We start from the raw sequence: 12845 nt of genomic DNA, 5'->3' as shown, positions 1-12845 counted from the left end.
AAACTTACCTATCTCAGGTTTTTATTTTTCTTTTCCTTTTCTTTCACCTGACAGCACCCAAGATATTAAGGAAATCACACTTGCTTCAGTACTCAGACTGATTCCAATCAAAGACTACAATAATTGCACTTCTCCAAGGTAATGGCTCCAAAACCTGGGCAAAAACAGACCACATCTTTGAAAAGTGCATATTAAGTCTTTGGGTTAGACAAATGAAAACTTGAGAGGTTTAGCATACATGCTAGCCTTCTAAAAAGTGGCTTCTTAAACAAGATGCTCTAATGAATTTAATCCCTGAGATCAGGTTCTTGCTTCAGAAAATTCCAATTAAACACCACATGAAAGCTTGGTGCATTTCTCCCCCTGCAACTGAAAGCTCAGTGTTAGCTCCTAGTTTTTCCAGAAAACATTAAAAGAGCGTCATTCATATTTTTCTTTTTTGAACAGTGTAAAGAAATACAGCTAAATTTAATTTTGCATGGTTCACTTTTGTACTTCTGCTGATGACATTTTTATAAATTAGAGGTAATGAAGAATCCTCTCTCATGTTTTAACTGCACAAATTCTTAGTCTTGAAAGTACAGGATCTCATTCCTTTATCCTAAACAGACTTGAATAAAACTACACATTGACAGATCTTGTAACCAAAGACCAGACCAAGCATACTTACTGATCTGTGACTCAAACTCTAAAATAAAAATACTCATGTTCATTAAGTGCAACCCTGCTTCTTCTAAGCTTAATTTTATTTTATTTATGGGCTCCTAGCTTTTAATTAATCAAAATAATAATTTCCTTGAATTCTTTTCTCATTCTGTATTCAGGAGAAAAATATTCTGTATTATGCATTAAGCTTAAGTTAACTAAGCTTACAAGAGACATTACATCACCTTCACAACTACTTTTTATAAGTTACTCACTCTGAAAAAGCTCTCAGCACACAAAGTACTAGGCTAGCAACTGGCAACCATGTTCTTCTTCACTACAATTTTAGAAAGCCATAAAGACTTAAATCTGAAAAAAAGAATTAAAATGAAACAGAGCCTTGTGACAAAAACATCTCTTCATAGTAAACTAAGTGTTTTCAAAGTTACTTATTCAAGCAATAGTAGAAACCAGGAGTAACCTAGAACTCCAAGTACTATAGAAAAAAAAAACCATAATTGCAGTTAAAGACCCCCAGGAAAGGCAGGTTCTTAAACACAGGGAAATTAACACCTTGCCTCCTGTTACATGTTCCCTAATTCCAACCCACATTCCACCAATGCCATATTTACTACTCCTTATTTTTATTACTCCCCAGCCCTTCCTCAAATAGAATATCTACACCTTGTTTCCCCCCCAAGGGCTAGGAGGAAAGCTACTTACCTTTTCTCCCTGTTCAGAAGATATTTCCCCACTATCAAAACACTTTACTATTTATGTATGCCATCTATGAAATATGAAATCAAAGAACTGGAAATCCTTCCTTTTCGCCATAACTTGGATACTTCAAAGGAGCACAGTAGGAGCACTTCTCCAATTAACATTTACCCAGCACATTCCACCTCCTCATTCCCTTAACACGTCTGAGTCACAACCACCAGCTCAAGTGACTGGAAATTAACCTACTAAAGCAACGATTTCTAAAGTTACATTAATTTGACACATAACTTCACAGAAACCTACATCTAGCAAACCAGAGATTCCTCCAGAAACAAGGGAATTTTATTTTAGCCAGAGAGGACCTGTAGAGTGATGCAGTATCTTGCACCAAGTCCACTGATGGAGTATTAAAAAACCAGAAGCTTTCACAGAAACAAGCTCTTGTTTTAGATTTAGTCTTTAGAGAGCTTTAAAGGTTATCAGCTCATTTAGAGTCTCTTCCCCTTTTTACAACAGAATTACCATTCTTTTCTAGGAAAACAAAAAATGAACTCATTTCCCTCAAATAATTATGGGTTAGGCTTGTAAGCAAAAAGAGGACAGAAGGTTGCAGCCCTCCTTCTCATGAGTTGTACCTTCTCTGTCCGTTTCTTATTCAAAGTCAAAGCCTGGTCAATAAAATAATCCCCCAAATCAGGACCTTACAGATGGGAAGAGTTCTGCCGACCTGGCCTGTTGGGTTTTGTGCTATGCACAAGTTCTGTCAAACTCCACCTGGTGGATCATCTTAAAAAAGCCTAGGAAATAAAACTTAAAAAGGCTTTAGCTCCACCAGGATTGATATACCTCTCAGATACTAGGATAAAACTTATGGAACTGTGTATTCGGTTGTATAGACATCATACTTTCTGTTTCTCCCCAACTCCATGAGTGCTACAATTAAGCAAAATCTCTGGGCAGGTATTTTTTCTAAACCTCTCATATTAATGGGTCATAGTTGCAATTAATATCAATTTCTGGTAATGCAGTTATAGAAAAGTCATAGCTCCATGGCACAGCTAAAGAGAAAATTACTCTTCTTGCTATTTAGCCTCTGACATAGAAAAGTGGAAAGTAATGTGTAAATGTAATTTTCAAGTAACATTTAGATAAAGTATCAATTATTCCCATCTCTTACAGTAACTTTTTACCCATACTTCCCAACTCGTAAAAACCATAATAATTTGTATCTTTGTATTTGCTGATAGTTTCTCTTATACGTTGTCTCATAAATACACCTACTTCCATTCTTTACTTTTATAATACACTATTACTTATGATTTACAATACACTAATATTTATGATCTACTATCCTTGAGAAATAATACAAAAATGCATTCAAGACATGTAAACCATACCTGGAGCAGCCCGTGATACTGAAATGCTGAAAGAGGTATTATTTTTGAAAATAGTAAATTTAATAAAAAGTTGAGAGTTGAATTGCTGTCTCAAAGACTTGAGAGAGCAAACTGCTCAAATATTTATCTAGAAAGAAAAAAAATAACACAATTTCACAGAGATAATGCTGTGGCACAGTACAAAAACCTCTGTTGTGCATATTTTATTACCATTTCAGGATGTCATCACTAAATAAGCACAAGTGAAGACTGTCTGCAATTAAAACTTTTATAGAAGTTTCAAGACAATTATTATTTCTGAAGAGCAACTATTTTTTTCCTCTTTTAAGAAGTCCTTCTATTTTTGCCAGATCTCCAAATGAAACTGTTGCAGAACCTCGCTGGGCTGGTTTCGCCTAAGGAAAAAAAAAAAAACCAACATATAGGGCTAATTTTAAATAAAAATATTTCGTAAAAAGCTTTTAAAACATTGCTTATTTAAATTATTTTCAAAGAGAAAACAACAGCTTCACATTACCTGTGACTCATGGTATTTCCAGCCAATCATGTAGTAGATCTGAAAGGTGGCAGGTACGGAGCCGTTGCTGTTTCCGTACATTTCTGTCAGGGCAGGAAGGGAGAGAGAGAAGGTACAGGCTGTCAGCTCTAGGAAACACTCAGTTCTCAGAACATCATATTCATCATAATGACTCCTGGTGAAAGATTTGGGACAGTAAAAATATCTTATACTGGTGCATCAATACAGTTCAAATCCTGGCATTACAATTAAGGTTAAAAATAGCTTATGATAATGGCATTTTGTTCTGAAGTATTTGGGGTTTTTGCTTTTGAGCAAATCCTTGACTTGTGCTTCCCAACACAAATCTCCTTACAGGCATAATCTCCTGACTCACTAGATAGCAGGAAAAAAACCTAATGCTTCCCCTGTTGCAATAAGATTTATTTGTATCTTTTTAAGAGGGAAATTCTTTGTGATGTAGATGGTGAAACACAGGCTCAGGTTGCTAAGAGAGGTGGTGGATGACACACACCTGGAAACATCCAAGATCAGGTCGGATGGAGCTCTGAGGAACCTGATCTAGTTCAAGATGTCCCTGCTGACTGCAGAGAGTTGGACTAGATGGCCTTTAAAGGTTCTTTCCAACCCACACCAGTCCATGATTCGGAGTTAAGAATCACTCAGTAAAACAGTTCTGTGTCTGGCCCACTGATACAGAAAACATTTATGTTTCTACATAGAATATACTTGCCTTGTAAGTCTTCCATAACCTCAAATAACCCTGGGTAGTTCACTTGGATTTCATCAGTATCCTAGAAGAATTGACAAGTTCAATTTTAGAGCACATCAAACTAAACCAATAGCATTATTTCAACCTTGCTGTACTAGCAAACTATTCCCTGCCCGTGGCAGGAGGGTTGAGACTAGATGATTTCTAAGGTCCCTTCCAACCCAAACCATTCTAATAATTTTATTCATCTGCCTCTTCTGCTCAAATCATGTATTTCTAATAAGCATGCACTATTTTAATATTTCTAAGAAGTTTTGCTTAATAGGCCAAATGCAATAAAATTTTAATTTAAATGCCATTATTTTCTTCTTGGTTTTAGAAGAAAGAGCAAGTGTCTGTAATTTTTTCAAGCAGGTCTAACATCTTCTGACATTTCTCCAAGAAAACCATCCAAATTCTACTGGGCCATGAGCCAATGATACACTTCAGTTGGTTCCCTTAATCACCACAAAGCCAAAACCAGTGGCAGTCCAGGCTATTTCTGCAGCCTGTTCAGCGAGGCGCCCCACATGCAGAAGGAAGCAGTACGTCATTACTACATTAGCAAACAGCGATACTCATATTCCAGCAGCTCTGATGTTCTGGATTGTTCTCCCTGATGGCTCTCTTACTTATAATTACCACAGTGAGGGTGTTGAAGCCAGCCCTGGAGAGCAGATGTCCCAGATCGGCGACGGCGGTGAAGGGTGAGACATGAGGAGAGAAGCCCCCTTCCCTCTCCAGCTCGGCCAGCTGCAGGGAGCAGCGCAGCTCGTACAGAGTGTCCCCCCCGAACATGGCTCCGATGAACACTCCGTCGGGCTTCAGCACATGGTGGATCTGCAACACACAAACACTCAGGGCACGCCTGTGGGATTCACGTTCTCTGAACCTGGGAGAAGCAAAGAATGATCAAAACAGTTCTTATCTCATTTACTGCTGCTGTACTGTTCACAAGCAGAATGCATTGTGGAAGACTGCCTACCTGAAGGGAATTGGTAATTGGATTCTGTGTGAGTTTTGATTCACTGACCAATTGAATCCGTGTGCGTGTCGGGACTGTCGGCTGACAGTCACAAGATGCAGAGCAGTTGAGTGCTTGGCAGATTCAGTTTAGATGTAATATAATGTAATATAGTATAATAAAGTAATTAATTAGCCTTCTGATAAGATGGAGTCTTCCTCCTCATTTCTCCCTGCCACGGGGGTCGCCTTGTTTCCCATACATAATTAAGTGGTTTTTATCTTAAAGAACTCAAAAGCAATCATTGTAAGAGCAGTGACAGACTCTTATTATTCTGTAGGGCAAGTTGTGACACAGCTTCTGGTCACACTGCAAACAAATACTCTGGCTGAAGAGACACTGTTTTCAATTTTTAAGAGGAAATCCTCAGAAATTACACTTACAGTCAGGAATCATGGAACAAACCGTGGAAATTGAGGGTAAAACTATTTTCAGCAAAATGATCCTAAAACAATATTCTAAATTCATTTACTTCTAAAAGAAGGGTAGATTAAGGTAAGTATGCTATTTACTTTTACTTTCTCAGAGCAGCAAAAGCACTTTTAATGGCTTGATTTAAGAGAAATTAAGACTTCAGTTTCCAGTACTGATCTCTGAACTCCTGGACAATCGAATGCCATTTTTATTATGTCTACGATTACTTATTATTAACTTGCCAAAACAGCAAATCATAATTCAAACACCAAGGCTGACAAGCTGCTTTCTGGTCTCCTAAGTTCTGGCCCTCTTCCTAGTGAGAAGGCAAATAAACTCATGCTTTCTTGTTTCTTTAAGAGTTGGAAATGATCTCTGGTTCAGACATCCAGAAGAGCTTGATTATATAACCAGGCTAACAAGACAGCAAGCATTTCCAATGCCTTTGAAAAAAATCTTTTCAATAGTTTTTTAATGAAGTATTAATCAAGCTACCTTTTCTGTGCTAGTAAAAAAAGCCTTTAATTGACAGGTAAGAAAATCAGGCAGTTAAAGGCAGTTGCCATTAGTTAAAGACAACACAGGAAATCATGAAAGCTGGCCAAGAAGCCCAGTTCCCTTGCCATTGTGAGAGAGGGCCAACTATATTTACTGTGGGAGAAAGTATTTGACCCTCCACAGAATACTTAAATTCTGGTGAAAATTGTGTATTTCTTTCAATTTTTTTTATAAGTACTGAATGCATTTCAATTGATTTTTATTATTTCAGCCACAGTAGGGTAGTCCTATTCCTACCAACAGGTGATAGGGCAGCACTGTAGTGATTGATCAATTTGAAATAAATGAAAAAACAGCAAACTGGTTAACATGTTTGATTTGACTAAAGTTTGCACCTGCAGAAAAGAGCTGAAGTAATCCAAAATAACCAAAACTGTTAGTGACAAAAAATTTTTGTTCTCAACAAGTATTTGCTTTATTCCAATATCAAAAAGCCTTGGTCAAAGCTGTATTTCAAAATAAACAGCTGAGACATAAAAATAACTCAAGCTCCATAAAGCAGCTCTGGAGCAGTGCAGTATTTTACTACAAACAGTAAGACCTAACAGTAAAAATCAATAGCACTGCCTCAGGTGACATTAGTTACCATGATCTCAGCTGTGGAGAATCCAAATATTGTACAAATATGTTGTTTCAGTTATTTATTCCAAACTGATCTGAGGGAGCAAATTATTAGCAATATCAGCTAATGCTCCTCAAACTGCCAAAAGTATTGCAAAAAATACTTGTGTGCAACAAGAGTTGTGTGCCTCTTATTTAAAGAGGACCTGGACATAGTGAGTGCTCTCAATGCAAGTAATGGCAAGTGCTAACTTAGAGTATTAAAAAACAATTTCTTACCTCTTTGAAAGCTTTAGGAAGGTCATTCACCCAATGCAAACTGAAATAACAGAAGTGTACATTTTATAATTTCAGATTAAATCAAAATTAGGGAATGTCAGTAACTACCCAATTAGCTAAGAAAGTTCCAGGAGCCAAAGCCACAAACTGATTTCTGAAGGTGCAACCATGCTGAAACACCCGCTTGAAACTGATACCAAACAAGAACAGAAGTTCATCTACACAGCACTTCTTTTTGGTGAGAAAGCACAAGTCCTGGAGACCAGCTTGTCAAAATGCAGGACAGAGAGAAACTCCAAGTGTTTTGAAGGAAATTAAACAAACAGAAAGAATCACCAGGACATAAGTTTTTCCTAATGCATGCTTATATTAACTATGCAAGTACTTTTCTTATTGCTTTTTAAAGGACTAGTAATCTTTGGTGAATTTATTTTCTTAAAGCTACTCTGAAAAGAATATTGTTAACAACTTAAAAAAACCAAAATAAATTATGAATACATACCTTAAGCTGCTGACAACAAGATCAAACGTATCTTCTTTGAAAGGAAGGAATTCCTCATCAGCTACGACCCTGACCGTCGGGATTTCAGATTCTACAGCATTTTTCTAATGTTGGGTTGGAAGAAAAACAGCTCATCAAAACCTCACTTGTTTTGCTTCCCTGTATTACAGAACTGAAGCACTTTAGCATTCAAAAAGCTACTTACTAAAGCATTCTCTGCGATATCAACTTGAATAAGTTTTTCAACTGTTTCCTAAAATAAAATGTAAAAGTTTATTAAATATGTGAATTATTTTGTAAATTGACATAAGTCATTTTTTGGCACTTACACCTATTTATGATAAATTAGAAAGAATCTTTCCCACTCCTGACAGAAGCTTTATATAAAGCACAATGCCCTTTTCCCCCACCCAATGTGGCACCTGCTCCCAGGGAGAACAGCTGAGGCAGAAGTGGTAACAGAAAACACATTCTGTGATTTTAGGCATAAGTTTAGTTAAACATAAACCATGGATTAACAGCCAAGAAGCACCTTTACTTACAGAGCAGCTCATGAATGGTAAACTGTTCATGGCTTCAGAGCCTCCATAATGACACTTCTCTTTAACAACTAAGTGTGGCCAATAGATTCATCAAAAAAACAGGCATATTTCTACCCAAAACTAAAAGTTAACTGTATCATAACGGATAAATTCCCTTATACATTTGTCCAGTTTTCAGCAGCAATAAATGAAGAACAACCTGCACAACACACAGCTTTGAACTATAACCACAGGTACAGGGGTGGGTGGGGAAGATTTACCTCATCACGACTCAGGTGATTGTCTTAAATTGTAACAGAGCCCGATTTGAAAGGAAGGCACATATAAGATCTTCCTTTAAACACTTATAAGTATGAAGAGACAGTACCTTGGTTAAGTGTTGAGCTATGTAACCTCTTCCAGAGCCAACATCCAAAGCGAGAGGAAACGTTCTAAAGGATAACATCAGCAACACAGAACACAACTAAGTCTTAAAATATTCTTAATTTTAGACCATATTAAGTTTCCCCTGCTAATCTCTAAGGGCCTTATTGAACTCAGCCCACCGAGCATCCTTTTGTGGTACCTCGGGGAAAGGCGTTCCGCATGCAGCGATCTCCCCAGGGATCCCGTCCCCAGGGGATGAGGGGAGGGCGCGGGGCTCACCTGGTGATGTCAAACACCCGGTCCGCGATCCTGCCGCCGACCTGGGGGAGAGCCGGCGGTCAGAATCACAGGATCCATGAGGCGGGAAAAGACCCCTGAGATCATCAAGTACGACCCATTAGTAACCAGCACCTCGTCAACTAAACCATGGCACCGAGTGCCACATCCAGCCTTTCCTCAAACACCTCCAGCGACGGTGACTCCACCACCTCCCTGGGTAGCCCATTGCACTGTCTGATCACTCTTTTCTGTGAAAAAATTCCTAATGTCCAACCTAAACGTCCCTCGGCAAAGCTTGAGACGATGTCTTCTTATCCTGCCGCTGGCTGCCTAGGAAAAGAGACCGACCTTCACCTGGCTACAAGCTCCATCCAGGGAGTTATAGAGAGTGATAAGGCGACCCCTAAGCCTTTTCTCCAGGCTGAACACCCCAGCTCTCTCAGAGGCCTTGTGCTCCAGCCCCTTCACCAGCCCCGCTGCAGCTTCTCAATATCCTGAGATATTCCTGAGTCCCTGAGCGGCGGAGCTCAGAACCGGCCACAGCACCCGAGGTGACCCCGGCCCCGCACCTCCTCCCGCAGGTAATCGCACTTGGCGGGCTCGGCCTGCAGCGCCGCCCAGTTCTTCTGCTTCCGCTTCAGCCGGCGGTCGAATGGGTTCAGCGCGCCCGGGCCCGGCGAGGCTCTGGCGGGAGGAGGAGGAGGAGGCGAAGCGGCGCTGGCGGCGGCCCTTGGCGGCAGCGCCCAGAGCGAGCGGCACCATCGCGCCCTCAGCGCCGGCCGCGCCAGGCCCCTCATCGGCTCGGCCGCGCGCGCCCCTCCGCGCCTGCGCTCTGCGGTCGGGGACTCCGTGTCCCGCCGCGGCCGCCGTAGCGCCGCCGGAAGTGGCCGCGCGGTGGCGGCGTGCGGGCAGTGCCGTGAGGGAGCGGCGGGCGCCGGGCACGGTCGGTGTGAGCGGAGCGCCCTCGGGGCTCCTCCCTGCGGTCTCCTCCGTCGCTGAGGTTGGGACGGAGCGGGTGTGGGGGCTGAAGCCGTCTTGGCGCGCCTGGTGCTGCTGGGGGGCGGTAGCTGCGGTGCGCGCTGGGTTAATCACATCGAAGGTCCCGTGCGTGGGTCTGGTGAGGAGTCACGGAGGGATGTATCTGCGACTCGGAGAATCATAGAATGGCCTGGGCTGAAAGGGATCTTAAACACAGTCTCGTTCGGAACCCTCTCCCATTGCTAGGGGCACCTTCCACCAGGCCAGGTTGGTCAGAGCTCCATCCAGCCTGGCCTTGAACATTTCCAGGCATGAGGCATCCACAGCTTCTCCGGGCAACCTGTACCTGTGCCTCACAACCCTCACAGGGAAGAATTTTTTTTTCCCTATCTAATCTAAATCTGCCTTCTAATAGGTTGAAGCTATTCCCAGCCCCTTGTAAATAGTCTTTTTCCATCTTTCCTGTGGGCTCCCTTCAGATGGAAGGCCACAGTTAGGTCTCCTGAAGCCTTCTCTTCTCCAGGCTGAACGATTTCAATTCTCTCAGTCTTTTCTCATAGGAGAGGAACTCCTGTTACCTTGGTGGTCTCTGGTCTTGCTCCTGCAGCTCCATGTTCTTCCTGTGCTGTGAGCCCAGATGTGGAGGCAGCTTTAGCTGGGTGTCACCTGAGCAGAGCAGAGGGGCAGGGATCTTTGAGGTCCCTTCCAACCAGGCGGCGTGTGATGCTATGAAATTGCCACGTGTGCTTTTGGAAATAACTTCTTAGGTACAGATTAGAAACCCAGCTTTGTTTAATCCTTGGTTTCTTTTCAGCTGTGTATCTGAATTTATGTTAATTGGTTAAGGTTTTTTTTTTTTTTAATCAGAAATGTTTGGGTTTTTTCCTTATTGTAGATGTCTAAGTCTTCAAAAATGGCATCGAAAATGTCATCCCAGGAGGAAATCCTGAGCGATGGCCGGTTCAGCTGCGTTGCAAGGGATCCCAGGTTTTGGGAGATGCCTGAAAGGGAACGTAAAGTCAAGATTGACAAGCGATTCCGAGCCATGTTCCACGACAAGAAGTTCAAGCTGAAGTACACAGTGGATAAAAGAGGTCGCCCTGTTAACTACACCTCTACAGAGAACCTCAGGAAGTTCTATGCCTTGTCGGAATCTGACTCTGATCTTTCAGAAAGTGAGAGTAAAGAAATCACGGCAAAGAAAAAAAAGAAAAAGAAGGCTAAAGGTAAAGGAGAAGGAGATTCTGCAAAGGTCCCTGCTGGTGGCCTCCCAAAGGAGGAGAGCAAAAAAACCCAACAAGGGGTGGACCAAACATGTGAAGAGGTGACTAAAGTAAATGACCTTAAAAAAGAAGGACAAAAAAATAAATCTAAGTTCAGCTTGAAAGAGGATTCACAGAAACCTGCAGTGGAAGTTGATCCCTCTCAGGAAAACAAGGGCCTTTTACCCAAAGGGGAGAACAAGCAAGGAGGTGTGTCAGGGGGAAGATCCCTTCCAATTCAAAAGAAGGAAAAGTCTTCACAAGGAAGTGCTGCTGAGTCAGTCAAAGCTCCCAGGAAGGACCACTCCCTAGGAGGGAAAATAAAAGAATCAGGTTCGTTGTTCAAATAACAAGGAGAATTCCGTTGTGTTCATTTGGATGTTGATGCTTTTGTTTTATCCATGGAAGGTATTTTGCAAGATTAGTTATAAAATAGCTGGCTGGCACAGATTCAGTGCTGCTGAAGGGTTGGAGTTGGTCAGCTCTGTATAGAATCAGTTCTGATTCTTCAGTGAGATTGTGAACAATCTCTGATTGTTGGTGCTAAAATTGTTGGTTAGTTAGGAAAGTAAAATTTATAGCAGCATATACACTGCTGTATTTATCAGACTGAACAGCAGATATATGAACTGATACCATGAAGGCACATGACAGCTTGTGGACTGAAATTGTAAACATGGCAGCACTGAGCCATTAATATTAGGGGGGATTAGAAAGAACAGGCAACTTGAAGAAAAGCTTTATTTATATTGCTTGTGCTTCTGTATAGCCTCCATTATTAAATGGATTTCTACCTGTTGGTTTTGTAATATGAATAAAATAGCAGAATATTTAATTACAGTTGTGATTGATAGTACAATTCTGGGCCTAAAGAGTAATTAAATTAGATTAGACCAGACCAGACAAACAAAAGAGGAAATGCTGATATTTTCTGTTACTTGCTCCTGCATCGTTACACCTTTCAGGAGTCTGTAAATAAGTATGAAAAAGCCCTGAAGTTTTCCTTTTTGTGAAGGGCCATGTGTAATTTTAACATAAAAATGTCTCTAATGTTTATCTTTCTGTGCTCAGACATCTGTGACCAAAGTGTAAAGTGTAAAAGCCAGTTAGAGGAAGAAACCATTTCAAGTGAAGATGCAGAATTGGAAGAAGAGGAAGAAGAGGAATCAGAAGATGGTGGAGAAACAGGCGAGGAAGAGGAGCCAGAAGATGATGAGGAAATGGGTGAAGATGACAGTGATTCAGAAGATGATGAAGAAAGTGATAGTGGGCCTGATCTAGCCAGAGGCATAGGGAACATTGACACGAGCTCAGAGGATGATGAGGATTTAAACGAGCTCTTTCCAAAGGAGCCAGAGATCGAGCACTCGTGGCGCGAGCTGGATAAAGACGCCCCTCGTGGAGATGAGGTAACAATACTTGGCATGTGAAAAGCTGCTAGATGGCAAACTCAGAAATGTTATGAGTTCATTACAGACCATCGTCTATGGAACAGTTTGTGGAAGTATTTTTCATAAAGGTTTTTCAGCCTTTTAGTGACAGAATGGAAGTGTAATGAAATTGTTTGACAGTGAGAGACTTGCAGCTTTCACTGGTGTCTCCTCTTCCCCTAGGAGCACTTACCTATACCTATGAATGAGCTGTCTGCAGGTGAAAGGACAAACAGAATTGAGCCTTTCAGTAATTGCAGAATTGAAATAGTACTGCTTTTGTTCATTACTGATTTTTTTTCACTTTTCAAAAATTTAGTTATTTAACTCACACTTTAAGAAATTAAGGCATCATGAGACAATGAAATAGGACTTTACAACTAGCACAGTCAGTGTGTAACGAAATCACAGTACTCTAGTGCTGTCACGATAGTGGTAGTGGTTGCTCCTGAGACTAACAATGTTTGATGATAACAAAATCCTAAGCAGTTCTGTTGTTGCTGCAGTTCTAAATCTGTGATTGGTGCAGTCCATTCTGTGGTGCTTCACTACTTATGTCCTTTTTATGTGCTCTGGTAATTGATGTTTCTCATCTTTGCTACTTTAAGTGGTAAAAAGTC

At 41.1% G+C, this 12845-nt stretch overlaps 2 protein-coding genes across 6 annotated transcripts in view; one reads left to right on the top strand and one right to left on the bottom strand.

Moving 5' to 3' along the window:
* Positions 1–2924: 2924 nt before the first annotated feature.
* Positions 2925–9399, bottom strand: NDUFAF5 (NADH:ubiquinone oxidoreductase complex assembly factor 5). Its single transcript, XM_041474119.1, has 10 exons — positions 9125–9399; positions 8556–8596; positions 8278–8341; positions 7574–7621; positions 7369–7472; positions 6867–6906; positions 4673–4870; positions 3998–4073; positions 3280–3398; positions 2925–3157 (listed from the first exon to the last, which is right to left on the bottom strand). The coding sequence occupies exons 1-10, from the start codon at positions 9350–9352 to the stop codon at positions 3071–3073; spliced, it is 1005 nt and encodes a 334-aa protein (XP_041330053.1). The 5' UTR covers positions 9353–9399; the 3' UTR covers positions 2925–3070.
* A 39-nt stretch (positions 9400–9438) lies between these two features.
* Positions 9439–12845, top strand: part of ESF1 (ESF1 nucleolar pre-rRNA processing protein homolog) — a 28862-nt gene continuing 25455 nt past the window's right edge. Inside the window, exons 1-4 of one of the 5 annotated variants that reach the window (XM_041474089.1) lie at positions 9464–9498; positions 10081–10300; positions 10429–11128; positions 11867–12204. In XM_041474089.1, coding sequence (XP_041330023.1) covers positions 10429–11128; positions 11867–12204 — 1038 coding nt within the window. In that variant the 5' untranslated portion in view covers positions 9464–9498; positions 10081–10300. Of the gene's footprint in view, positions 9556–9644; positions 9801–10080; positions 10301–10428; positions 11129–11866; positions 12205–12845 lie in introns of those variants that run through there. The other 4 variants (XM_041474086.1, XM_041474088.1, XM_041474087.1 and 1 more) reach the window with 4 other exon arrangements.

This window comes from Pyrgilauda ruficollis, unplaced genomic scaffold, assembly GCF_017590135.1.
Source record: "Pyrgilauda ruficollis isolate IOZ18807 unplaced genomic scaffold, ASM1759013v1 scaffold31, whole genome shotgun sequence".
NCBI classification, from domain to species: domain Eukaryota; kingdom Metazoa; phylum Chordata; class Aves; order Passeriformes; family Passeridae; genus Pyrgilauda; species Pyrgilauda ruficollis.
Note: the sequence above shows the minus strand (reverse complement) of the source record. Positions and strands in the feature narration are given on the sequence as shown.

Coding starts and splice junctions, on each gene's coding strand:
- NDUFAF5 (XM_041474119.1), bottom strand. CDS start 9,352: ATGAGGGGCCTGGCGCGGCCGGCGCTGAGGGCGCGATGGTGCCGCTCG. Junction 7,622..8,277: donor TAGCTCAACACTTAACCAAG/GTACTGTCTCTT, acceptor ATTTTATTTTAG/GAAACAGTTGAAAAACTTAT. Junction 3,158..3,279: donor GGAAATACCATGAGTCACAG/GTAATGTGAAGC, acceptor TTTTTTCCTTAG/GCGAAACCAGCCCAGCGAGG.